Raw genomic sequence first — 27,210 nt, forward strand, 5'->3', positions numbered from 1 at the left:
TTTCCAAGAGGTGAATTTATTGGGGGAGGGGACTGGTCAAGTCATCAGTGCAGCACTGTGCCCCCTCAGGGCTGGTCAGTCCAGTGTGTGGGCCCCAGGGGTCACAGGCATAGCAGCAGGAGGGGGAGTGAGTACCCCTACAGGGCCATCCCCAGCCCAGCCCAGGGGCGGGGATAAAGGGGTGACCCCTGGCAAGGTCCTCAGGCATCTGTGGCTGAGCCGGGTGGCTCCTGGGGCAGACAGCGCCGGTGCCGGAGAATCGACTTCTCCTCCTCCTGCAGGGACAGGTCACACACACGCATGTCACCCAGTATGAGACACTGATACATCACTGCGCACATGTCAGCCAGCACCCAGCACACAAGATCTCAGATACACCCCCTCCCACTGTACTAATGACCCTCCCAAGGATGTGAGGGGACCCTGGGCTGCCCACTCTCACCATCTCAGAGGCAGTGCTGGGGCTTGCGCCCTCAGGGGAACCCCCTTCATCCCTTGAGCAGTCGGGTCCGGCATCCTCCTCGTACTCTGTCAGGCAATCTGACTCCTCTCCTGGAATCGGGGAGCAGGGCATGGGTGAGGGGATCAGGGCTGGCCTGCCATCTCCAGCCACTCCCCTCCCTCTTGGGAGTTCCCTAGGCCCCTCACCATCAGCACAGCCATCGGAGACGTAGCTCGTGGGGGGCTCAATCCGGGACACAATCTCTGCCAAGTCGGTGAAACCAGAGCTTGGGAAAGCAAGCACCTGTGGGGTGATATTGGTGAAGCTCTTGGGGAGGTCAGAGTCTTGGGGCCCCTGGGGGGCATTTGGGGCTTAGAGATCCTAGGGTGGGAACTCTCTGAAATCAGCAGAGGTCTGAGAGCTCAGCAAAACCCAGGGATATGTGGGGCCATCTGAGGTTTGTGGGAGACTTTCAGTGGGCTCGGCTTTGAAATCACTGGAGTTAGAGTGGTCCCAGTACGGGAGCATCACAGGCTTACGTCTGCACGGCGGCTCTCATTGAGGTCTGCAGACCGCCGGTCTGTGAGCATTTTCTCAATGATGTTGCCACGGCTCCAGCCTCCAAACACCGCCTTTCCGTACTGGTAGCCCACATCCTATGGGAAGTGAGGGGCTGAGTCCATGCCTGCAATCTTGCTTTGCTTGTCCCCACTCTGTCTGCCCCTTCTCTGGTCCCTCAAAAGCCTGAAGCTCTGGGGGAGCTGGCATTTGAGACTAAACCTATTTCACAGTCAGCTGCACGTAGCACACTCACTCACACATTCCCTGTCCTGCTGTTGACAGACATTACCAACCAATCTCTCCATGTTCTTTCCCACTTGACCCCATGCAGGGTGCTGGGTACCAAATAACACAAGGTGGTGATGTGCAAGCTGGCTTTGAAGTCTGCAAACAGGGAGTGCATCTGTGGATATCGCCATCTCCCAAGCCCACAGCAAACATTTTAAGTTTCTCATGGCATGCTAGCCCAGTGAGCCCACAAAGGACATCACACATTTCGACTCAGACTCGGCTTCTGGGCTGCAGCTACTGATCAATTTCTTTCTTTTTAAAAAAATGTTTATTATTTTAATATTTAATTTTTAAAATTATTATTATTTTTTGAGATGCACTCCCAGGCTTGAGTGCAGTGGCACAATCTTGGTTCATTGCAACCTCCGCCTCCTGGGTTCAAGCGATTCTCCTGCTTCAGCCTCTCAAGTAGCTAGGACTACAGGCATGTGCCACCACACCCAGCTAATTTTTATATATTTAGTAGAGACAAGGTTTTACCACGTTGACCAGGTGGTGTCGAACTCCTGATTTCAAGTGATCTGCCTGCCTCGGCCTCCCAAAATGCTGGGATTATATGAATGATCCACTGTGCCTGGCCCTTTCTTTTTCTTAGAGATAGAGTTTTGCTCTGTCATTCAGGCTGGAGTACAGTGATGTAATCACAGCTCACTGCAGCCTTGAACTCCTGAGCTCAAGCGATCCTCCCACTTCAGCCTCCCGAGTAGCTAGGGTGACAGGCATTCACCACCACACCCAGCTAATTTTTTATTTTTAATCTTTGTAGACTTGGGGTGTTGCTATGTTGCTCAGGCTGGTTGAACTCCTGGCTTCAAGCAATCCTCCCACCTCAGCTTCCGAAGGTGCTGGGATTACAGATATGAGTCACTATGTCTGGCCCCCTGATCAATTTCAGTTGGCTAGGGTTATGGCACATTTTTCAGGGTCAGTGGCACGTAACACACACATTGCTACCTCCCTCTCCTGGACCTGTGGCAGACATTACTACTCCATCACTATTCTTATTCCCACCAACGCAGAAATGGCACTAGAAATCGCTATACAGTGCTTCCAGGGGTGCAGCTGGCTCATAAGGAGTAACAGTTAATACACAGCACATGCACAGCCACACCCCTACCACATCCCCTGCAGACATCACTAATTGATCACAGATCCGTTTCCCACAGATTCCAGATGGGGTTCCTGGATTCCTCCCCCTCACACTGCTCTGGGATTTTAAGTGGCAAAGCTTTGCCAAACCACCGGCAACACTTTGCTACTTAAATAAGCAGGCGCCATGCCACTCCTGCCCACTCACATAGATCTGGTCGAACTTCCCAAAGTCCATGGTCTTGAAGCAGTCAATGGGCGGGCGCAGGTACTCGCAGTAGGAGCTAGACTTGACCACCTCCAGCTGTCGCACGCAGGACACGTAGGCCAAGCGGGACTGGATCTCAGCCATGTCTGGAACCTTCACTTTGTCCGCCCAGGGGTTCAGCCGTTTCCACAGCAGCCACCAGCCGGACAGGCTGTCCCCGTAGGTGCTGAGGTCTGTCTCGTCCTGGCTCCCCACATCGATGGCGATGACCGTTTTGGCACCCATGCTGCGGGCGATGTCCGCTGTGGGGCCAGGGGGTCAGCAGGCTGCTCTCCCCTCAGGGGCCCAGGGCAGAGATGTTCAACCCAGTCGTACAGATGCCATCATGCAAATGATCACACAAAAAAAACCATACATGCAAATGACATGCTGTCATGTACAGGGCATGGAAATGATGCAACTGAAGTTGAGGGGGTGGGATCAGGTGTTGGGTTTTTTTTGTTTGTTTGTTTTTTTGAGACAGTGTCTGATTCTGTCACCCAGGCTGGAGTGCAGTGGTGCCATCTCAGCTCATTGCAACCTCCACCTCCCTGGTTCAAATGATTCTCCTGCCTCAGCCTCCTGAGTAGCTGGGATTAGAGCCACACACCACCATGCCCAGCTAATTTTGTATTTTTAGTAGAAATGGGGTTGCATCGGCTGGGTGTGGTGGCTCACGCCTGTAATCCAAGCACTTTGGAGGCCAAGGCAGGCGGATCACCTGAGGTTGGGAGTTCAAGACCAGCTGACCAACATGGTGAAACCCTCTCTTAAAAAAACAAAAAAACAAAGAAATGGGGTTTCATTATGTTGGCCAGGCTGGCCTCGAACTCCTGACCTCAAGTTATCCGCCCACCTTGGTCTCCCAAAGTGTTGGGATTACAGGTGTGAGCCACCATGCCCAGCAAGTATTGGGAGTCTTGAGTTCTCAGGAATCAGGGACAAAGGCAGTGGGAGAAGAGACAGGAGGCCAGACACAAGGGAAACAGAGATGTAGAAGGAGACAGAGACAGAGAGACAGAGTAGAGACAGCAGGAGAAAGAGATACCCAGGTCAGAGACATGAAAGGAGCAAGAACCCAGGCACAGAGGGGGTTCTCGAGGCTGAGACAAGTGACAGAGAGCAAGGAGAAGGGACAGGGGGAGACTAAGGAAGCGGGACAGAAGGAGTGGACGGGGGCAGGTGGTGTGTCCATGGGCCTGTGTCTGCATGGCTGTGTGCCTTAGGGAGAATCTCCCAGTGATTCTGGGGGAGCAAAACCAATGTCCTGTAGCCAGATCCAGCCCAGGAAGACACCCAGTTGTCTACTGGACTTTATGCATGCATCCCTTGTAAGGGATCTTGAATGTATATCCACTTGTGCCTAACATAGCACACCAGCAGGTGGATGGAGATTTCAAACAAGCTCCCTAGAGCTTCTCTATGGGTCTAGGTCCATGTGTCCATGTCTGTGTGTCCGTGTGTGCCTACTTGCAGCCCTGCTGTCTAAGACCCCATGGGAGGCTGTTTCTGTGAACAGGTCCATCTCTGGCTGTGCCTTCATCTCTGTAGACACACCCGGGCCTGTTCATGTTCATTACAGTCCACACGGAGCTGGATCAGTGTCCAGACGTGTTTCCTTGTATATCTCCGTGTGTTCTCACCTGCAGGTCGACACACATGCTCACGTGTGTGGGTTTACAACATGCGTTTATCTGTCTAGAAAGCTTATAGCAGTGGGAAGAGTTGGTACTCTGCAAAGGGCTGAGAGAAGGTAACTCTGTCTTTGTGGACCACACGGTTTCTATCCCAGTAACTCCTTATCTGCTGTGCAGAAGCAGCCACAGAAATGACTGGGTGGGCTGTGTCTCAAACTTTTTTTTGTTTTTGTTTTTGTTTTTTTCCTGGAGATGGACTCTCACTGTTGCCCAGGCTGAGGTGCAGTGGCATGATCTCGGCTCACTGCAACCTCCTTCGCCTGGGTTCAAGCAATTCTCCTGCCTCAACCTCCTAAGTAGCTCAGATTACAGGCGTGTGCCACCACACCCGGCTAATTTTTATATTTTTAGTAGAGACAGGGTTTTGCCATATTGGTCAGGCTAGTCTTGAACTCCTGACCTTAGGTGATCTGTCTGCCTCAGCCTCCCAAAGTGCTGGGATTACAGGTGTAAGCCACCCTGCCTGGCTCAATAAAGCTTTATTTATAAAACCAAACAGAGGGCCAGATTCCACCTGTGGGTCATAGTTTGCCCACCCCTGGCCTACAAGATTGTAAGCATGTGTGCAGCTATCATACATGTCTATTTGGGTATACACACTTCTGGGTGTGGAATTTCTTTTTTTTTTTGAGACAGTCTCACTCTTTTGCCCAGGCTGGAGTGAAGTGGCACGATCTTGGCTCACTGCAACCTCCAGCCCCTGGGTTCAAGCGATTCTCCTGCCTCAGCCTCCTGAGTAGCTGGAATTACAGGCACCTGCTACCACGCCCAACTAATTTTTGTATTTTTAATAGAGATGGGGTTTCGCTATGTTGGCAAGGTGGGTCTCAAACTCCTGACCTCAGGCGATCCTCCTGCCTTGGCCTCCCAAAGTGCTGGGATTACAGGCGTAAGCCACTGTGCCTGGCTAAAATTTTAAGTTGTGTATCTGCCGCCTCTCACGTACACCCATAAAGGTGGCAGGCCTGGCTTAACCAGGTCACAGAGCTGTGGCATCCCTTCTACGTGTGTGCACATCCCTGCATGTTTTAGGGAACGTCCAGGGTGACTGGGACAGACTGGCATGCATAGACAAATGACCTCTTTCACTGACACGTGTGTTCACCTGTGCTCATGTACTTGGCTGTGTGTACACATGTGCATGAGCCTTACCTGCCCGAGGGAATGTATGTGCATGTGTAGCTGGTGTGCACGCATGTGAGTGTTGCATTTCACCTGCATGTTCCCTGATGTGCGTGTGGACATGGGCACCAGTCCCTCGAGTGTACACCCACTTGGGCTTAACACAACATGCCAGCAGGTGGCTGTAGTTTTTTTTTTTTAAGACGGAGTCTCGCTCTGTCACCCAAGCTGGAGTGCAATGGCGCGACCTCGGCTCCCTGAAACCTCCACCTCCCGGGTTCAAGCGATTCTCCTGCCTCAGCCTCTGGAGTAGTTGGGATTACAAGCACCCACCACCACGCCCAGCTAATTTTTTGTTATTTTCAGTAGAGACAGGTTTCACCATGTTGGTCAGGATGGTCTCAAACTCCTGACCTCAGGTAATCTGCCTGCCTGAGCCTCCTAAAGTGCGGGATTATAGGCGTGAGCCACTGCGCCCAGCCAGGATGTAGTTTTCAACCGCACATGTTGCCGTCCATGAGCACATTCATGTATCATCTTGTGCACGTGACTCTGTGTGTGTGTGTGTGTGTGTGTGTGTGTGTGTGTGTGTGTGTGTGTGTCTGCACCCCTGCACAGGCAGCTTGGGCATGCATCCTGTCCCAGAGCCGGTCTGTGTGTGCCCGTGCGTGTGGTGCGGGGGGGGGCTCGCATGTGTGGGCAGCTCGGGCAGCCACTTGCCTGGCAGGTTGTTGATGTAGCCGCCATCCATGAGCAGGTGCCCGTCCTTGGGGTCGCACAGTGGGGGCAGGTAGCCCGACAGCGTCATGCTGGCACGCACATACCGCCACAGGGAGCCTGCGCGGTGGGACACACAGACACAGACACGCACAGACACGCTCAGACATGCCGGAAGCCCGGCCAGCCCGGTGGACTCGCTGACCTGGGACGTTGTTAACGTAGCACCCATCCACCAGCAGGTGCCCGTCCTTGGGGTCGCACAGTGGGGGCAGGTAGGGGCAGTAGGAGGCGCTGGCCCGGATGTAACGCCACACGCAGCCTGTGGGGATGGCGTGAGGGTGGTAAGGCACCCGACGAGCCTTCCTGCTCCCCTCCCCCGAGGACCAACATACCTGGGGTCTCTGGGGCATTAGTGGGTGGCGGTTAGTGGTCGGTGATCAGGCCGGGGTGGACGGTCACTCGTGTTAACAACGTCCCAGATGCTCAGCGGCCCTCCCGGAAGCATCCCCCCAACCCCACGTGGCGTCAGCGGTTGCTGCGGGCTGGGCGGGGACACCCACCATCTTTGTGGACTCGCATGGCTGAGGCGGTGATATCTGTGGTCACGTTGAAGTAAGGCAGCCACAGGTCCTGCGGGGAGAGGGACCAAGGTGGGGGAGGAATAGGGGAATCCTTTCGGGAGAGGTGGGCAGGGCAAGGGATGGGGTGGGCCTACCTCAATCTGCTTATCCTGGAAGACCCGGTGGATGCTGCGGTTAAAGGCAGAGCCAGTGAACATGGAGGTGACTGGGTACGTGAGATCCAACACTGGTTCCAGCACCGAAGTCATGCTCTAGGGACAAGGGGGCCAGACAGGGACAAATAGAGGTCACGTGGGGTCACAGATAGGGTTCCCCAATAGAGCACTTAGAGGCCTGGCGTGGTGGCTCATGTCACGAATCCCACCACTTTGAAAGGCTGAGGCGGGCAGATCACTTGAGGCCAGGAATTCCAGAGCAGCCTAGCCAACATGGTAAAACCCCATATCTACTAAAATACAAAAAAAATTTGTTGGGCTGGTGGGGCATGCCTGTAGTCCCAGCTACTTGGGAGGCTGAGGCAGAAGAATCACTTGAACCGAGGAGGTGGAGACTACAGTGAGCTGAGATCGCACCATTGCCCTCCAGCCTGGGCCACAGAGTGAGACTCCATCTCAAACAAACAAACAAACAACAACAAAAAAAGGAGCACTTAGGGATGATGTGGTCACTAAGGGCCCTGGGTGCTCTAGTTAGGGGTTATGGGTGAGGGTCACTAAACAGAAGGTCCCAGAGTGGTCACTCAGAGTCCTAGAGGCATATCTATAAAAGTCTGGACAGGTGGGGTTCACAGATTCAATCAGGAAGGGTCACCCTAAGCCCGGAGGCCCCCCATGGGATCAGGTTAGGGTGGAGCCACGGGTTTTATGGCGCTCCTGGGGTGCCACAACCCCTCCTCCCAACGCATACCTTGGCCCACTCCCGGGCCCGCTGCTTCGTGCGGCTGGCGCTGCGCTCCTCCGCATACAGGGCCCCGATGAAAGAGCCAATGGACGTGCCGCCTACCAGGTCCACGGGAACCCCCGCCTCCTCTAATGCCTTCAGCACCCCAATGTGCGAGCAGCCCCTGCCGGGAAAACGGACTCAGTGACCCTCTAGGCCCCACTCGCAGGAGCTCCTCTGCCCCTACCTCCTCCCACCTCCCACACAGCTAAGGAATAAAGGGCCTGCCCGCACTCACAGGGTCTCTCTCGGGAAGAAGCTCCACCCTCGGACACCCAGGCCCCGCCCCCAGAGAGCAAGCCCCGCCCCTCACCTGGCCCCGCCCCCGCCCAGCACGAGGGCAATGGTGTTCCCTGTGAGCACCCTCGCCAAGCGGGAGAAGTCACTGTGCCGGTCCGCGCGCCTGGAGAAAACCTTCTCGTAGAGCTCATGCTGGGATGGGGGAGAGAGCCGCGACCCAGGAGCATGAAGGCGGGGTCCGGCAGATACCCCCGGGACACCCTTACCTTTGAACCTGTCCCCAGATCTCCCAGGCCCCGCCCCAATATCACAAACCACGCCCAGTAGCCACTCCCCTGGAAAGTGGGGGCCGGCCCGCTCCTCACCAGCTTGGCGGGGCTGCGGCGCGAGAAGAGGCGGCGTGGACAGCGCAGGTGCAGGTGCCCGGAGCACCAGCTACGCATATTGAGCCACTCCACGGTGCGAGTGGGGCCCGCGCCCTCCTCTCGGTGCAGCAGGACGAGCTGCTTGAGGGCACGCACGGCTGTGTTCTCCAGCATCTGCTCCAGCTGCAGAAGATGGACAGCGGAGGTCACCGGCTGCCCCGCCACCACCTAGCCACACCTGGGTCCTGATTACTTAGCCCCATGCGAGGGTGCACGTGGCCTGGTGTAGGCACGGGAGGGCGAGGGACCGGGCCCGAGGTGAGTGAGAGGGGGCACGGCCTCCTGACCTGGCCGAGGGTGGGCTCCTGGTCCCCCAGGCCCACGATGAGGATGCAGTCAGCCTGGCGCAGGCAGCGCACGGTCCAGGGCGTCAGTGAGGCGTCCGTCTGGTAGAGTACGATGCGGTGGGCGTCCTCCTGCTGGGCCAACCACCCTGACAGCCGGAACTCTTGGATGCTGGGGTGGGATGGGGGCAGTGTCATCCTGGGGCTGGCCTGGGGTTGTGTGCTCCCTGGGACCACATAGCTCCGTTGCTGGGAGGAGCTCAGACACCCAAACCCCCACCATGGAAGTCCGTGCCCCGGTGGGCACATTCACACCACTGCGAATCTCCCCACTGACCTATGGGTAGGACGCATGTTTTGTGGTTGGAAGATGAGAACTTGACTCTAGGTCTGAAAGAATTTGGGGCTCCAAGCCCACCCATCACCCTCCCCACTCCCTTCCTCAACACACACCTATCCAGTGCGGAGGCCCCAAGGCGTGCCCGGATGATATCACTGTTAAGGAGTAGCGTGGGACCTAGAAGTAGGTGGGGAAGGGAGGTTGAAACCGTGCTCCACAAGGCAGGGGCCTAACTCAGAAGAGAATATCCATTACCCCACCCCTGTGACCCTGGTTCCCACCCAACCCCCAACGGACCTACCCAAACATCTCTCACTCACTAATGTTCCCCCCATGGCCAGCCCCCACCCATGCCCCTCACCCCACTGACCGATGGCCTGCAGGGCGTGCTGCAGCTCCAGTGTGAAGGCCACCATGGGCACCTCAGCACACACAGGCAGGACTGCCACCGTTGCCAGGTTGCTGGCTGGGTTGGTGAGTTCCGAGTGCGGGGGGACACCCAGCCCGGAGCCTGCTGAGAACCCAATGGATGAGATCTGCGGTGCGAACCTGTGGAGAGACGAACCCTCCTCCTCCTCCTCTTCTTCCTCTTCCTCTGCATCTGAAATTCCTGCCCCTCCGCTCCCAAACTACAGCACCTAGCTGCCCAGAGTCTTGACTCTACCATACTGAAAACCATAGCTCTAGTCCTGGACCCTCAGCCTCAACCACTGTCCCCTCTTTGGTTAAAACTTGGTGATCCACCCTCCATGTGGGACCCTAATCACCTCAGTGGAATCCATTACACAACTCTACAACTATTCAGATTCACTGTGCTTGGGAGATCAATCAGCCAGTGCCCCCACCCCATTCTGGCCTTGGTTCCTTTGTCCAATGGAGGGACCTGGACACAAAGTGAGGCAGAACTAAAGCTACTTTTAGCCTGGCCAACATGGAGAAACCCCTCTACTAAAAATACAAAACAATTAGCCAGGCATGGTGGCGTATGCCTGGAATCCCAGCTACTTGGGAGGCTGAGGCAGCAGAATCACTTGAACCCAGGAGGCGGAAGTTGCAGTGAGCTGTGACTGCACTCCAGCCTGGCTGACAGAGTGAGACCCTGTCCTTTGTCTAAAAAAAAAACCAAAAGGAAAGAAAAAAAACAAAGCTACTTTTGACCCATTTGTTTCTTCCCAGCTTCTCCACTGACAGACCAGACCAAGCTGTTGTCAACTCCCAAATCTTGCCTAGACCTCTCACTGCCTTCTCACTGGTGGAATCCCTCCTCCCCTAAACCAATCTAAATAAGCTCAAAAGTGTGTCCACAGCCCCTAGCCCCTATGCGACTTACCCCTCAGCCCCGCTCCATCTCTCCCCTTGATCACTTTCCTCCTTTCAGTGCTTCAAAACCACCAGTCACCAGTGCAGCACCTCTGGTTTCTCTTCCATGTCTAGCCCCTTTCATTGGTCAAGTCTCAGCTCACTGTCCTTAGAAAAGCATCTTTCTCCCTCCCTCCCTCTGCCAGTCACATGCCATTATGACCCTCTTTTGTCTTCCAGGTGTTGTTGTTTATCTGTAATTTCTTTCTTTCTTTTTTGAGATGGAGTTTCGTTCTTGTTCCCAGGCTGGAGTGCAGTGGCAGTCTCGGCTCACTGGAACCTCCACCTCCTCAGCTCAAGCAATTCTCCTGCCTCAGTCTCTCAAGTGGCTGGTATTACAGGCACCTGCCACTAGGCCTCGCTAGTTTTTGTACTTTTATTTATTTAACTTTTTTATTTTTATTTTTTAAGAGACAGAGGTTCATCACATTGGTCAGGCTGGTCTCGAACTCCTGACCTCAGGTGATTCACCTACTTCAGCCTCCCAAAGTGTTGGGATTACAGACGTGAGCCACTGCACCCAGCCTCTGTAATTTCTTAATGATGTCTTTCCTGCCACTACTGCCCTGCCCCTGCCTTGGGGGATCTGGGGGTCAGGGCCAATTGGGTAGTGCCCCTGGGGGAAAAAGGGGTATGTAGGTTGCTAGGCTGGCCCAGAATCTGGCCACCACAATGTAGAAACTCAGGCCCACATTTCAGCAGGCCTCCAACCCCACTGCACTCCACATTCTACTCTAGCTCACTGAAACCACAGGCTGAGATGGGGAGCTACCTCTCCCAGCATGCCTGTAACTTCAAAAGGCAAGGTACCCAGGATCCTAAACAATAATCTAATAATCTAATAATCTTAAACAATAATCCATGGACTATTTTCCATCATGGTACGGGGAGTTTGTTTGTTTTATTTTTTCTGAAAGAGGCTCTAGCTCTGTTCTCCAGGCTGGAGTGCAGTGAGACAATCACGGCTCACTGCAGCCTCTACCTGCTGGGCTCAAGCAATCTTCCCGCCTCAACTTCCCGAGTAGCTTAGACTACAGGCACGTGCCACCACACTCACCTAATGTTTGAAACTTTTGTAGAGACGGGGGTCCCACTATGTTGCCCAGGCTGGTTTAGAACTCAATACTCTGGGCTAAAGCGATCCTCCTGCCTCGGCCTCCCAAAGTGCTGGGATTACAGGCATGAGCCACCACGCCTGGCCCTGCCATCATACTCTGATCTAGGACTTCCTTTCTCACTACGTCTAGGCTGTGGACTTCCCAGCAAACCCTGACTCCCGGGCAAACTCCAGCACCAAAGATTCAGTCCCCGGCACCACTGATTCACTTTCGGGCCCCTAACTAGCACGCCCGGGTTTAAGGACTCCATTTCCCAGCATGCTCAGGAACAAGAACTCCAATTCCCGGCATGCACTGCACCACGGTCCTACTTCCGGTTTGAAACCGGCCCGGGCGGGATTTCTTCACGGAACTCCGTTTCCCAGCATCCCTCAGGAAAAAGGCTTCCCTCCCAGCATGCTCTGGGCATGGGACTACATCTCCCAGCATGCCCCAGGCCAGCCGGCTCTCACCTGGGAAGGGTCCTTGCAGCTGCTGCAAATTCCCTAGAATTTTCTGACTCAGCAGGTGGATGAGGCGGGTCACGACCTGCGGGCGTTGGAGACCGGCATTTCACTGAGACCCGGGAAGCTGCTGTCCGAGTTCCACCTCTCCCCCCGCTGCCAGTGCTCCTGGGTCCCACCCCCAAGAGCCCCGCCCACGGCCTCGCCCTCCCTAAGTCCCTCCCTCGGGACCCACCCCGCCCCAAACCCCTCCCACACACTAGGCCCGGCCCCCCCCGGCCCCGCCTCCGCCCCTCTGCCCCACCCACAACGGGCCGCACCTGCGGGTACCGACGTTTAATGTGACCCAAGGTGCCCTCGGGGAGCTTGGCCAGCTCCGTGTCGCGCACCGCATGCACCGTCGTGGCTCGCGGCTGCCGGGTCAACGCCTCCACCTGGGGGGCCGCGTGCATGACTGGGGCTGCTTGGGCGGGGAATGGGGAGGTCGAAGATGGGTGGAGAGGGGGCCGTACTGCCCCACCTAGGGTTCCCCTGTAATGGCAGTGCAGGGAAGCAAGCCTCGGTCGCGACCCATTAGAACTCTGGGCAGCGGGAGAGGACAGGGATCCACGACAGGCCGGGTTCCCTTTTCCAACGAAATGAGGTCTGGGTAGGGAGTGGACTGGGTGACCTCAGTCGTCAGGAGTTGCATTCACTACTCCCTGGATTACCCGGGACGATGTGTGTGCGTTGTGGGGGGACTGGCCTGGAAGAGGCCAGAGGTCAGTGGGTGGGGGTGGGTGGGGCCGCACTCACCACGCCGATGAGGTCACCACGGCCATACTCGCCCACCAGCTCCTTCTTGCCACTGCCTCGCTGGATCACGCTACGCAGCCGCCCGTTGAGCACGATGTAGGTGCAGTCGGAGCGGTCCCCCTGCCTGGGTGGGCGTGACGGTCAGCAAGGTCCTACCACGCCTAGGTCCCCACCCTTAGGCAGAGCCTGAGCAGTGCGGTAGGAGCTCCACCTGTACAGTGCACGTCCTGCCTCCACCGCCGTCCAGTCGATGGCGAAGTCCATCTGGCGCACGAAGGGCGACATCCTGGCTGCCACTGTGTGTGCCGCGCTCAGCACCACACTGGGCTGTGCGCGCATGATTCTGCAGGCGAAAGGAGGAGGTGCATGGGCCGGACCAGGGGTTCCCTGGAGCACCCCAGGAGTGGAGAAAACGAGTCATAACTTGGGATGAAAGAGGAAGGCCTCAAAATTGTCTTACACGGGTGCTGGGAGGCCAGCTCTGGGGGCTCCCTTCTGCTCTTCCAGGAGCGGGGTTGAGGGACGGGGCCCTGGACATTCCCACAAGTTGGGGGTCTCCGAGTGCCACCCGCACCCCACCCTCGGGCCCAGTCATACTCGTAGAAGTCGGACTTGGAGATCCGCAGGAAAGTGCAGTCGCGCTGGGCTCGTAGTGTGAAGATGAGAGGTTCTCCAGTGAGCACCGCCAGCTGTCCCACCAGCTCCCCGGGCTGCGCCACGAACAAGCATACGTCTTCTGCCTTGTCGATCATGCGCTGGTACACGTGCAGGCAGCCCCAGAGTACGAAGTGCAGGCTCACGTCCTGTGTGGGGAGGGGCCGAAATGAACACTGAACCCGGACAGCGTGGACCCCACTCCAGCTCGGGTCAACGTGCCCCACAGGAAGAATATATAAAGAAGGAAGAAAGGGTTAAGAAAAATATGGGATGGGCCGGTGGCTCACACCTGTAATCCCAGCACTTCTAGAAGCTGAGGCAGGTGGATCACTTGAGGTCAGGAGTTCGAGACCAGCCTGACCAATATGGTGAAACACCATCTCTACTAAAAATACAAAAATTAGCAGGGTGTGGTGGCATGTTCCTGGAGTCCCAGCTACTCAGGAGGCTGAGACAGGAGAATTGCTTGAACCTGCGAGGCAGAGGTTGCAGTGAGCCAAGATGGCAACACTGCACTCCAGCCTGGACATCATAGCAAGACTCCTGCTTTAAAAAAAAAAAAAAAAAGGCAAAGAGGTAGCTTATAACCCAGCAATTTAACTTCTAGTTATATACCCAAGAGAAATGAAAACATATGTCCAAGCACTTTGGGAGGCTAACACGGGAGGATTACTTGAGCCCAAGAATTCAAGACCAGCCTGGGCAACACAGTGAGACCCTACCTTAAAAAAAAAAAAAGGCTGGGCGAGGTGCCTCATGCCTGTAATCCCAGCACTTTGGGAGGCCGAGGCAGGCGGATCTCAAGGTTGGGAGATTGAGACCATCCTGGCTAACACAGTGAAACCCTGTCCCTACTAAAAATACAAAAATTAGCTGGGCGTGGTGGTAGGCACCTGTAAATCCCAGATACTTGGGAGGCTAAGGCAGGAAAATCACTTGAACCCGGGAGGTGGAGGTTGCAGTGAGCAGAGAGGGCCATTGCACTCCAGCCTGGGCAACAAACTGAGACTGCATCTCAAAAAATAAAACAAAACAAAACAAAATAAAATAAAATAGATTGTGGTAATGGCTACTAAAAAGCATATATACTTTTTTTTTTTTTTTTTTTTTTAAGACAGGGCTCACTGCAGCCTCGACCTCCTGGGCTCAAGTGATTCTCCTGCCTTAGCTTTCCATGTAGCTGGGACCACAGGTATGTGCCACCATGCCTGGCTAATTTTTTGTTTGTTTTTTGTAGAGACTGGGTTTCACCATGTTGCCTAGGCTGGTCTTGAACTCCTGAACTCAAGAGATCCTCCCCACCTTGCCCTCCCAAATTGCTGTGATTACAGGCATAAGCCACTGTGCCCGACCTAAAATACACACTTCAAATTGGGGAATTGTATAGTACACGAATTATAGCTCAATAAAACTATTACACGACCCCAAAAAATATTGTTCCACTTGAGGCCCACTGACTTCCTTTTTTATTTCTTAAGAGATCAACTTGTTTCTTCTGACCGCATTCCATTTGCACAAGCTCTTCCCTTTGCTGAGAATGACCTTTCCTCCCGCTGTACCATTTGTTCCTCTCCCTTCTTTCTTCTTAGGTCATGCCCTCAGAGATGCCACCCTGTCTAAGCCAGGCTTTGTAAATGCCAAGATCATCTCCTTTGTAGTGCTAAGCACTTATGATTTTACAAGGCTTGGTGTAATCCTTCGAGAACACTGGGCTGCCCAGCAGGGACCACTGAGAGCTTGTCCTGCTTTTTTTTTTTTTTTTTTTTTGAGGCAGAGTCTCACTCTGTCACCCAGGCTGGAGTGCAATGGCACAATCTCGGCTCACTCCAACCTCTGTCTCCTGGGTTCAAGTGATTCTCCTGCCTTAGCCTCCCAAGTAGCTGGGATTACAGGCACCCGCCACCATGCCTGGCTAATTTTTTTATTTTTAGCAGAGATGGGGTTTCACCATTTTGGCCACGCTGGCCTCAAACTCCTGACCTCAAGTGATCTGCCCACCTCAGCCTCCCAAAGTGCTGAGATTACAGGCATGAGCCACCATGCCCAGCCCTTTTTCTGCCTCTTGTCCAGCCCGCAGACAGCGTCCAGGATGGAGCAAATGCTGGGTATACATGTTTCTTTCATCTTTGGGTAGCCTGACCAGCCAGACACCTGTCTATTCCGTATTTATAAAGGGGTCCTGTCCACCCCTTTATAAATAAAGAACTGAAACTGCCCAGAAATGGAAAGATGCCTTCTTTACCCACCACACTCACCTGTCTGGGACCCAATGAAGCTCCACCCCCTAAAACCCTGCAGGGACCCCTGGGTGAGGTGCCAGTCCCAGAAGATATAAACACATGGTGGAACCTTCTAAGACAGAATTTCCAGACTGTGGCTGGGTGCGGTGGCTCACACCTGTAATCCCAGCACTTTGGGAGGCCAAGGAGGGCAGACCACTTGAGGCCAGGAGTTTGAGACCAGCCTGGGCAACATGGCAAAACCCTGTCTCTACTAAAAATACAAAACTTAGCCAGGCATAGTGGCACACACCTGTAGTCCCAGCTGCTAGGGAGGCTGAGGTGGGAGAATCGCTTGAATCCAGTAGGCGGAGATTGCAGTGAGCTGAGATCGCACTACTGCACTCCAGCCTGGGCGACAGAGAGACACTGTCTCAAAAAAAAAAAAAAACTTTCAAGGAGAAGCACAGCAGAGCAGGGGCTCCCTACCAAAAGTTCTGCCAACCCCAAGAAGCTCTGCAGGGCTGCAGACCAGCCTGATACATTGACAGACCAGGGCTGGGTTGTACCCAACAGAGTCTCCCAGATAAGCAGGGCCCAGGGGACCCCAAAGAAGCCACAAGGTGACCTTACTTCCTCAGCTGTACCAAGAACAGCTGGCAAAAGCCTCAACTTCCTCTCCAGAAAAGAGCCCATCCCTGCCATGTGCAGCTGAAGGGGACAGCAGAGTCACTGGGTCAAGTGACACAGCAACACCCCAGCTGGCTAACAGTGCAACCACAGCCCCCACCCCACCCCAACCCTGGCTCCGGCTTCTCTCCCCCAAGTCTTGGGTGCTGTTGGGGTCCCAGTACCTAGGACAGCTCATTGTCACCTCAGGTCCCCCCTCACTGTAAGCTGCTGCTAAACTCCCTCCCTGGGTGCCTGTCACTCTTGCAAACCTCACACTGTGGATAATGGACCGGATCGTTCCAGCGTGCTGCTCTGTACATTTCAGCATTCCTGGTCTCTACCACCAGCTGTCAGGAGCAGCACCCTGTGAAGTCCTGACAGTCAAACATGTCTCAGTAGGCCAGGTACAGCTTCTCACGCCTGTAATCCCAGATCTTTGGGAGGCTGAGGCGGGTCGATCACCTGAGGTCAGGAGTTCAAAACCAGCCTGGCCAACATGGTGATACCCCATCTCTACTAAAAATACAAAAATTAGCTGGGCTCTTTTCTGGAGAGGAAGTCGAGGCTTTTGCCAGCTGTTCTCGGTACAGCTGAGTTATGACTCTGTAATGCCAGCTACTAGGGAGGCTGAGGCAGGAAAACTCCTTGAGTCCAGGAGGCGGAGGTTACAGTGAGCTAAGATCACGCCACAGCACTCCACTGTGGGCAACAAGAGCAAGACTGTTTCAAAAGAAAAAAAAAGAAAAAAGTCTCATTGGGGTTCTGCTAACTGGGTGTCTCCTCTTTATTGCCCCATTCCACTGATAAGGAAGCAAAGAACCTTCTAGATCATCCATCATCTGCCACACTTTGGGGGCAGAGTGTGGGTTTCTACTTTCCTCCTCTTCCTCCTACCCTGGGGTTTCCTGACTTTCAGCTGGTGGTCGGGTCACTAACCCTTGATGGGCCTCAGTTTCCCCATATGGACAGTGGACAGACTGGCGGGATACATTTTCCTACACAACCTGGGTGCCACCAGGAGGCCCTGAAACCCCACCCCCAGGGCTGGTTCACGGCCTTCCGGGGCCAGATGGCGATTTGTAGCCATTTAGTGAGCCTTTATCCTGGCAGGGGTCAGGGTGAGAAGCAGACACGCTAGCGAATACTGCAGGATCAGAAGTTCAGAAAACAGAATGACAGGAAGAACCAGGGCAGGCAGGAGAGCTCTAGGAGTTGGGGTCCTAGGGTCAAAGGTTCCGGGGTCACAGGTGAAGGGTTGACAGGTCCAGAGGACATGGGGTAGGGTTGGGGTGGTGGTCATAGGATCCAAGGGTTACAGGTTGGAAATGATAGGATGAGAGGGGTCTGCTTCTACGGGGAAAGGTGCAGGTCTTACAGTCACAGGGCAGGGATCAGAGGTCACAGAAGTCAGAGGGAACAATCTCAGGTGGCATGGTTAGAGGTCAGGGGTCAGCCTCACCTGGTCACCCTGGCGGGCAATGATAGTGCCAGCTTTGGCGTGGTGCAGCAAGACTCGGCTGTTCAGGAGGGAGGGGTCCTGGGGAGGGAGGGAGGGGGTTGATATGGGCACAGCCGGGCCTCCCTTGTGCCCCATGCCCAGCTCCCCTTGGCTGCCCACCTCAATCCGCATCAGCTTGGCGAGCTCCCGCTTTGCCGCCTCGAAGATGCTGCTGGTCTGGCGGCCCTGGTAGGGCCCGAAGGGGCAGCCACCGGTGGCCGATTCATCCTCACAGTAGCTGTATTCGCAGGCGCCCGCCGGCTGCTCACGCGGCTCCTGAGTGGGAGTCTGAGTGGGACAAGCTTGTGACCTCCTGCTGCTCCCTCCTGGCCACCTTCCCCCAGCAGGCTCCACCACTGGCCAGGGTCCCAGGCCTTACCCGAGCGGAGGCTGCCTGGGACCCCCCAGAGGCCTCTTCCTGCAGGGACACGGAGATCCGGCCACGCTCATAGGCCATGTCGAAGTCAGAGCGGGGACCACCCTGCAAGCCTGCGGGAAGGCAGGGGGGCAAACAAAAGCCATAAAGATGAGAGTAAGATTTTTAAAAAATGAGCCAGATGTGGTGGTGCAGGCCTGTAGTTCCAGCTATTTGGGAGGCTGGGGCTGGTGGATCACTTGAGCACAAGAGTTCAAAGAGGTCAAGGCTGCAATGAGCTACGATGGCACCACTGCACTCGTCTGGGAGACAGGTCTCAAAAGAAAAGAAAAAACACAAGACAAGTAAAGAAAAGAGAAAAGAAAAAGATGAGAGTGATGACAGTTGCAGTCTGAAACCAATGGATACCTATGTGCCAAAGGCTACTTGTTATAGCAGACATGACTAATCGATGCCTGCACTCTCCCTCTGAATCCTGCTCAGCACAGATGGGAGAAGCACGATCTCAATAAAGGTCTACAAAAAAGTGCCCGAGGAAGTACTGGCAGTATTCCCATCTTGCAGATAAAAAAAATCAAGATGGGCAGGCAGCGGCACCTGGATGCAAACCTGGAAGCTCCATGGCCCTCCCCCAGACCCAGTGCTCCAAACCTGAGATGTCCCCTGGCATGGAGATACAGCGGCTCAGCAGAGGGGCCGAGGGGGGTTCCAGGGATGTGGGCTTCACAGGGTCCCCTGGGGGAGACACGTGTTCAGGTTCCTGCCTCTCAGAGTCACTGGGTGGATTAGCAGGTTGGGAGATAAGGAAACGCTGGGGACTAGTTAAAGCAATTCCAACGGGTCCTTGGGGTTGAGGCCAGAGCTTCTGGGGGACCAGAGAGGAGTCAGACCTGGGTACCCAGCTATGGGGTCCCTGGGGGGCTAGACAGGGTCAGGATGAATCTCTGCAGAACTGAAAAAGGGGTTGGGTGCTGAGACGGGGCTTCCTGGGAGATTGGACTCTGCCAGCCCCGGGTCCCTGGGTACCTGTAGGTCCAGGCAGCGGAGCCCCAGTGGGGTCAGGTGGCCGACCAGGGGTCTCCCTGGGCTCGTCTGTAGCTGAGGTGCTGACCATCCGCTTGGAGCCCCGCACAGGGCTGGTGCGCGTTGGGAGGCCGGGGCTGGGGAACAGGCGCAAGGGCTGGATCTCCTGGGGACAGAGAACGGCTTGTGGCCTGTCCTGGGAGCCCCATCCTGACCTCGCCCCATCCCCCCATGCTCGCTCCCTGTCACCCACTCACGTGGCTGAAGAGCTCATTGGTCAGACCCAGGTAGTTGTGCAGCGCCAGGAAGGTGACTCGCTGCAGCCGCACCATTATGATCTGCAGGGCTCGAGGGGCGTGGCCATTAGATGGGGCGGGGTCAGGGTCAGGGCCAGATGGTGGGCCGGGCTAGTTCACAGCATGAGGGGTTGGGGCGGGAACCAGAGAGAGACCCACAATCTGGGGAAATGGGGCAAGGCAGTTAAGGGAGGAGTCAGCAGCTGCGGATGTCTGGCTGCTCTGGGCTGATAACCACAGCTACAGCGCCTGATGGTTGCTGGGCCCAGGCCCAATGAAGCCTGGAATGGGTGGGGGCCAGGGTGAGGTCCCTGGGTGGGTGACGGGAGGCGAAGGCCAGCTGACCTGCACAACCCGCACCAAGCTCTCCGGATACTTGGTGAAGACAGCAGAGAACGCCTCCACTGGCAGGCGCAGCACCGTGGAGTCCCGGGCCGCCCGGGCAGACACGGTCCGCTGGGGATGCTGGTGACCCTGGGGGAGGGGAGGGCATGAAGAGAGACCAGGGCAGGGGCTGTGAGTCTCCCTTGCTACTCCCCCAATCTTTCCCGGCGCCAGTCCAATGAGGGGCTATCGGCGGCATCAGGGATGAATCAGAGAATGGGGACCCGGTGATTTCCTTCAATCCAGTCCCTTGGGTAGGTCCTTGTACACCCTGATCCCGCCCCATCTAATGACCACACCCCTCAAGCCCTGCTGCCCTAGGAACTGGTCACTCACGGTGATGACATCCAGGATGCTGAGAAGGCTGTTGACGCTGTCCCCGGGAACCACTTCCTTCACCACACACTCCTTCCCGTCCTGAGACACAGGGGACCGTGGACCCTCGGTGGCCTTGCCCTAGTGACTAACATTTCACCCCCTCACCCATCCCTATGATCACTGATGCCTCCCATCCCTTCCCAGGGGAACCCACCAAGCCCTCCAGCGAGCAGGTATCTCCTGTCGTTCAATACCTGTATCTACTGAGCAACCGTGCAGACCACCCCAAATGTCCTTGGTCACCCTTTCCCCTGACTCCCGATAATACATCTCCAATGATGCATCTACAGACCAACACCTGCAGCCCATCCCTACCGGTACCACCCATCCTCCTGCAGCAGCCCCTGCGGCGGCCCACTCACAGGCCCTGGCAGACAGAGTTCCAGTAGCCCGTCCTGCACCACGTAGATGCTGGCGTCCGGCTGGCCTGGCCGGAAGACATAGTCACCCTGGCCCAGCCGCTGGAAGACCATGTGGCGGCAGAGCTCCAGGAAGAGCGGCTTCTCGAAGTGGCCCAGCACCCTGTTGGACAGGCAGTGGGGGACAGAGGCAGGAGGTCAGGGAGACCCCAGGTCTGCAGCCCTCCGCCCCTGCCTGCACCCCTGACACTGACCGGACATTCTTGAGCATATAAAGCACTTCGGAGGGCAGATGGGAGTTAGCCAGGTCACCCTCGGTCAGGTCGGCCTCCAGAACTGAGGGCGGGGGTTCCTTCCGCTGCAGCGTGGGTGTCTCTTTCTGGATGCGCAGAATCCTGGTGGGAGGAGGGGTGTGGGGGATGAGGGGGACAGGGAGAAGGCTCAGGCAAACCTAAGACCCCTACATACCCCTTTCCCCAGGGCTCACATACAGCAAACTGACTCGCTGGTCAAATCAGGTGGCCACCTATTTTTTTTGTTTTTTGGGAGAGTCTCGCTGTTTTACGCAGACTGGAGTGCAGTGGCGAGATTTCAGCCCACTGCAACCTCCACCTCCCAGCTGAAGCAATTCTCCTGCCTCAGCCTCCTGAGGAGCTGGGACTACAGGCGGGCACCACCATGCCCAGCTAATATTTTTGTATTTTTATTAGAGACGGGGTTTCCCCATGTTGGCCAGGCTAGTTTCAAACTCCTAATCTCAGGTAATCCGCCTGCCTCTGCCTCCCAAAGTGCTGGGATTACAGGCATGAGCCATGGCACACAGCCGGCCACCTATTTTGTAAATAAAGTTTCATTGGTGCAAAGCCATATTCATGTATTTGCACATCATTATGGCTGCTCCCTTGCAGCACAGTTGAAGAGCTGCAATGGAGATGGTATGTGGCGGGCCTGAAACGTTTACTATGTGGCCCTTTATGGAAAAACCCTATGACCCAGACCTAAAGTTCTCTGAGATGGCCCCTCTACTAGGCATAGGCCCCTGAGCTGAACCCTTTAGGGAGGCAGACCCCTGACATAGCTTCCAAGATAAGGGTAGGCCTGGAAATGTTACCTGTGCTTGTCACGGGGGCCCAGAAAAGATCCTCCCAGTAGTCACAGAATAGATTCCTGAGACAGCCCCCTTAACATGGGTGTGCCTTTGACACAGCTTCCAATGTATGAGAAGACCCCACATATAGCCTCTCTGCTCTATGTAAACATTCCTGAGATAGACCTTCCTCCCAGGTCTCAGAGAACCTTGAGACAGCCCCTCTGATGGCCAGAGATCCCTGAAGTAGCCCTGATCACAAGTAGAGAATCCAGGCTGGGTGCAGTGGCTCATGCCTGTAATCCCAGCACTTTAGAAGGCCGAGACAGGCAGATCAAGAGGTCATGAGATCAAGACCATCCTGGCCATGGTGAAACCCCATCTATAAAAAAATGCAAAAATTAGCTGGGCATGGTGGTGCACACCTGTAGTCCCAACTACTCGGGAGGCTGAGGCAGGAGAATCACTTGAACCCGGGAGGTGCAGGTTGCAGTGAGCCAAGATTGCACCACTGCGCTCCAGCCTGGCGAGAGTGAGACTCCATCTCAAAAACAAAATAAAATAAAATAAGTGAAAATTCAGAGATAGCCCTTCTGCTAATTGTGGACCTGCATGACACCCGCCCCACAAGTCACAGTGATTGCTGAGACAGACCCTACACTGGCAGAAGATCCCGGAGACAGACCTTAGGGGATGGGACCCTGAATTAAATTCAGTGATATCAAGAAATTCAGATATAATTCCTTTTTTGGCTGGGTGTGGTGGCTCATGCCTGTAATACCAGCATTTTATGTGGGTGAGGTGGTAGGAGTGCTTGAGGCCAAGAGTTCAAGACCAGCCTAGGCAACACAGTGAGACCCCCGCCCCCTAATCTCTACAAAAAATTAAAAAATTAGCCAGGCACAGTTGTGCGTGCCTGTGGTCCCAGCTACTTAAAAGGCTGAGGCGGGAGAGGATCTCCTGAGCCCAGGAGGTCGAGGCTGCAGTGAGCTGTGATCATGCCACTGCACTTTTGCCTGAGCAACAGATTGTGATCCTGTCTCCAAAATAATAATAACAATAATAATTATTATTCTTTTTCTTATCAGGGAGATCTTGAGCTATCTCTTCCCTAGGTCAAAGAAAGCTGAGACAGCCCTCTGACAATCATGAAACTATCAGAGTAGTCCCTTTGGAGTAACACTGGCTGGGCACGGTGGCTCAGGCCAATAATCCTAGCACTTTGGGAGGCCAAGGCGGGTAGATCATGAGGTCAGGAATTCGAGATCAGCCTGGCCAACATGGTGAAACCCCATCTCTACTAAAAACATGAAAATTAGGCTGGGCATGGTAGCTCACGCCTGTAATCCCAGCACTTTGGGAGGCTGAGGCAGGAGGATTACGAGGTCAGGAGATCGAGTCCATCCTGGCCAACATGGTGAAACCCTGTCTCTAAAACAAATAAATAAAATTAAAAATAAAACAAAAAAACAAACAAACAAAAACACAAAAATTAGCCAGGTGTGGTGGCGTGCACCTGTATTCCCAGCTACTTGGGAAGCTGAGGCAGGAGAATGAATCACTTGAACCCAGGAGGCGGAGGTTGCAGTAAGCCGAGATCGTGCCAGTGCACTCCAGCCTGGGTAACAGAGTGAGACTCCATCTCAAAAAAAGAAAAGACTATGCAAACACTGAAGACAGGTCCTGTGATGTGGAAAAACCTGAGATACAGATCCTCAACTGATCACGGGGAACTTTGAGATAGCCCCCGCCTTTTTTTTTTGAGACGGAGTTTTACTCTGTCACCTAGGCTGGAGTGCAATGGCATGGTCTCAGCTCACTGCAACCTCTGCCTCCCTCGTTCAATCGATTCTCCTGCCTCAGCCTCCTGAGTAGCTGGGACTATAGGCGCGTGCCACCACACCCAGCTAATTTTTATATTTTTCTTTCTTTTTTTTTTTTTTCTTTTTTTCAGGCATATTCCAGCAAACATAATTTTTGTATTTTTAGTAGAGACGGAGTTTTATTACTATGTTGGCCAGGTTGGTCTTGAACTCCTGACCTCAGGTGATCCGCCCACCTCAGCCTCCCTAAGTGCTGGGATTACAGGCATGAGCCACCACACCCAGCCAAAACAGCCGTTCTACTCAACTCATAGAAAGCCCTGCCACTGCAGGACTACTGATCACGGAGAGCCCTGGGATGATGCCCTAGTGTGAAGAAACCTCGAGGCAGACCTTCGGGTAGACTCCATGATGCAAGGAGATCCCAGGGCCAGCACCCGCCTTGCAAAGAGAGTTGGAGAGCCTTTCTCGCAGACCCTGAGTTAGCTCCTTGCCACCAAAAGGAATCTCTGAGGTATCTTTCCTATGTTTCCAGTGCAAGCAGTTTCCTGAGATAGCCCCTAGGGATTAGAAACTCCTGAGACAGCCGCCTTAGTATGGGAAAAATTCTAAGGTCCATGACACAGGAGAGATGCCTTCTTCTTCTTTTTTTTGTTTTTTGAGACAGAGTCTTGCTCTGTTGCCCAGGCTGGAGTGCAGTGGCATGATCTCAGCTCTCTCTATCCTCTGCCTCCTGGGTTCAAGCGATTCTCCTGCCTCAGCCTCCCAAGTAGCTGTGATTACAGGCGCCTGCCACTGTGCCTGGCATATTTTTTTTTTTTTTTTTTTTGTATTTTAGTAGAGACAGGGTTTCACCATTTTGGCCAGGCTGGTCTTGAACTCCTGACCTCGTGATCCACCTTCCTCGGCCTCCCAAAGTGCTGGAATTACAGGCATGAGCCACCGTGCCTGGCCAAGAGAGATGCTTATGTTGTAGAGAGATGGCTGAGATAACCCCTGGAGAAGAGAGGCTGGAGGCTGGAAATAGTCCCTTTAGGAAATCATAGAAACACTTAGAATGACCTCAGTGAGGTACCCTGGAATAAAACCACTCATGTAAGGAGACCCATGAAATAACCTATATGGAGACCCCTGATGTAGACCCCCCAAATATATGGCAAAACCTCTGAGATAATGACTTGGGAACAAGTAGCTCAGATGCCCCAGTGGAAAGAGAACATCACTGAGCTGGCTCTCACGGGACAGAGACCCCTAGAGACAGCGTGTCTGGTGTAGAAGAGCTCTGAGATATCCCCTCAGACGAGAGTCCAGAGATGTCCCTCTGATACCAGAAGATTTTTTTTTTTTTTTTGAGACGGAGTGTCGCTCTGTAACCCAGGCTGGAGTGCAGTGGTGCGATCTCAGCTCACTGCAACCTCCACCTCCGGGTTCAAGTGATTCTTCTGTCTCAACCTCCTGAGTAGCTGGGATTAGAGACGCCCGCCACCACACCCAGCTAATTTTTGCATTTTTAGTAGAGATGGGGTTTCTCCATGTTGGCCAGGCTGGTCTCGAACTCCTGACCTCAAGTGATGTACCTGCCTCCGCCTCCCAAAGTGCTGGGATTACAGGCGTGAGCCACCGCACCTGGCCGATATGGGAAGATTTTCACAACACTCTGGCGTGCATTGATGACTCAAAAGGCCCCTGAGATAACCCCCAATACCAGGTCACACCCAGCACAGACTTACTTCTTGGCGATATTGAGCATCTTCAGTTTCTTCTTCATGCGTGGCCGGGAAGTGGTGGAGACAGAGGTATCCACGAGGGAGGAAGTGGACTGTGACACCTGGGAGAATGAAGGAGGGGACGGGTTAACTGCTAATTCAGACCCTAGGGGAGAAGGGGGTGGATCCAGGGGCTCTCTATCAAGGAGAGGTTGGTGGTGGACTCTTAAGAAGTGTAAATAGGGAAGGGGCGGGGCCTCAGTGTGGTTAGGGCGGACTGCAGGGGGGTCCCGGACTCACCTTCCGCATAATCTTCCGGCCATAGAACAGCACTTTGTCCCTCTTCCGGAACCGATACCGGGGGCCATCCGGGGCTGGCGTTTCTGAGGATACGTGGGGACAGGGGCACTAGGAGCTCTGCGCAGACTCCACGTTGCCAGAGCTGAGGGACTGCGTGCAGACGCCAGCAAATCCCCATCTCTACCGCCTCGGGACCCAGGCATTTGGGGCCCCCACCCGACAGCCTCCCAAGAGGGGCCCCTCGGTTGCTCACTCGGCACTCGCAGCCTCCGCACCACCAGGAGGATGAGCACGGCCGTGACCACGACCGCCACTCCGGCCCCGATCATCACGCCCAGCACCTGAGGGACAAACGGCACTGGCTGCGGACAGCAAATCCGTCCCGCCGGGCCCTCCCCGGGGGCCGGGACGTCCTGGACCCCATCCCTCTCCGTCACCTTCGCTCCCGAGGAGTTTGTAATCAACTCGTGACTCGATAACCCCATCTGCAGAATGGGCCAGCGCCGCTCGCTTCCCGGGGGCGCGACTCTCCCCAGAGGCCCGGCAGTCCGCAGTGCATGCCGGGAAACGTAGTTGCGCCGAAGCGGACGCAACGTGTTCTCGCCAGAACACGTAATATGCACTGAGCACGCCGGGAGTTGTAGTCCCCGTGGCGCCCCACGCCCTCATCCCTCCCCCGCCCCGCCCGACCCCTTACCATTCCTGTTTGCAGCGGAGCCTCCATCGGTGGATTCCAGCTGGACAGCAGATCTGCTAGCCCGGAGTCCTGGGAAGTCAAGGAGTCTAAGGAATCCGTGCAAGTTGTCAATCTGGGCCCAACCCTCCCCTGCCTCAAGCCCTGCCCTCAGCTCGAACCCCGCCCCCTGGGGGGGGGTAGCTTCGCCAGCTGTCAGGTGCGCGGCTAGAGGGACGCGGCAGGACTAAGGGATGGGGCAAACCGACCTCCCGGCCCCGGCCAGGAGGTGAGGCGGGTCCCCGGCTTCCTGCCTGGCTCCCTTCGCCTACTCCTAGGGCCTACCAGACGACCCGCCTGTCCAACCCCACCCTGGGGCCAAAGGCCGACCTGGAACCCACTGTCAGCAGCCTGCAGGCAGGTACCCGCAAGGCACAGTTCCTTGCAGCCGGTGACTCCCTCCTGGGTCACTACCCTCTGCGAGATTGATCAAGCCTGACCACCCGAGCCCCAGGCTGCACCCCCTACTCCGTCGAAGACTAAATGCCCCACCCTAGGAAAACTGGGGCCTGCAAGCCGTGGGGTCCGGGGGTGGGCACCTAACACCCGGTTCCCAACCCAAGCCTGCCCCCGGTTAGACCCAGGAGCTGGGGTGCACAGGAGTGCTCTCAGGGGCACCCGCAGAAGACGTCTGATACCTACGTTTCAGAAGAGTCCTGGGATGCTTGGGGTGGCGTGGATTTGCAAGGCGCTGCTGGGTTTTGCTGGAGATTTACTACCACGTAGCAGTGAAGTTAATGGGGCTTTATGGCACGGAGCATCACTGGGACTCGGGGACCGATGCTGGCTCCATTGTGGGAGGCGTAACCAGGGACGCTGGGATTACTGGGGTGGGGGTGGGAGCGTACTGGAAAGTTACTGAGAGATTCTGAAGATTACAGGACTACTGCTGGGAAAACCAGGAGGTGGGTGGGTACATTCCTGGAGTGCTTATGAGTGCGGGCCTGGGGAGGGCATCCTGTCTCCTTGGAAGATACTGAGACATGCTGGAATATTACTGGGATTT

General features: G+C 55.2%; 1 protein-coding gene across 4 annotated transcripts; it reads right to left on the reverse strand.

Moving 5' to 3' along the window:
* On the reverse strand, window positions 1-26,937 carry PNPLA6 (patatin like phospholipase domain containing 6). Of its 4 annotated transcripts, none has more exons than XM_012436156.3 (34): window positions 26,847-26,937; window positions 26,169-26,237; window positions 25,725-25,812; window positions 25,472-25,554; window positions 25,196-25,293; window positions 20,810-20,950; window positions 20,559-20,718; window positions 20,155-20,235; window positions 19,780-19,908; window positions 19,396-19,476; window positions 19,142-19,304; window positions 18,767-18,850; window positions 18,119-18,228; window positions 17,860-18,027; window positions 17,701-17,778; window positions 13,291-13,496; window positions 12,905-13,036; window positions 12,694-12,817; window positions 12,219-12,332; window positions 11,908-11,983; window positions 9,349-9,489; window positions 9,092-9,155; window positions 8,642-8,810; window positions 8,295-8,477; window positions 8,003-8,121; window positions 7,657-7,813; window positions 6,885-7,001; window positions 6,730-6,799; window positions 6,170-6,286; window positions 2,592-2,893; window positions 982-1,098; window positions 649-745; window positions 443-552; window positions 1-275 (listed from the first exon to the last, which is right to left on the reverse strand). In XM_012436156.3, the coding sequence occupies exons 2-34, from the start codon at window positions 26,193-26,195 to the stop codon at window positions 201-203; spliced, it is 3,981 nt and encodes a 1,326-aa protein (XP_012291579.1). In that variant the 5' UTR covers window positions 26,196-26,237; window positions 26,847-26,937; the 3' UTR covers window positions 1-200. The 4 variants fall into 4 exon arrangements, with proteins under 4 accessions (XP_012291579.1, XP_012291578.1, XP_012291574.1 ...); XM_012436155.3 differs by having other exon boundaries at window positions 9,349-9,492; XM_012436151.3 differs by lacking the exons at window positions 26,169-26,237; window positions 26,847-26,937 and having other exon boundaries at window positions 9,349-9,492; window positions 25,725-26,132.
* Between the last annotated feature and the right edge of the window lie 273 nt (window positions 26,938-27,210).

Source organism: Aotus nancymaae, unplaced genomic scaffold (assembly GCF_030222135.1).
Source record: "Aotus nancymaae isolate 86718 unplaced genomic scaffold, 86718_ANA_hifiasm-v0.15.2.pri h1tg000028l, whole genome shotgun sequence".
NCBI classification, from domain to species: Eukaryota; Metazoa; Chordata; class Mammalia; order Primates; family Aotidae; genus Aotus; species Aotus nancymaae.

Excerpts from the sequence above, each read along its gene's own strand:
- PNPLA6 (XM_012436151.3), bottom strand. The coding sequence starts at position 25,956 with ATGGGGTTATCGAGTCACGAGTTGATTACAAACTCCTCGGGAGCGAAG. Across the intron at positions 12,818-12,904 it reads GCAGGACGTGCACTGTACAG|GCAGGGGGACCGCTCCGACT; the intron begins GTGGAGCTCCTA and ends ACGCCCACCCAG. Across the intron at positions 12,333-12,693 it reads GTGGTGACCTCATCGGCGTG|GTGGAGGCGTTGACCCGGCA; the intron begins GTGAGTGCGGCC and ends GCGGCCCCCCAG.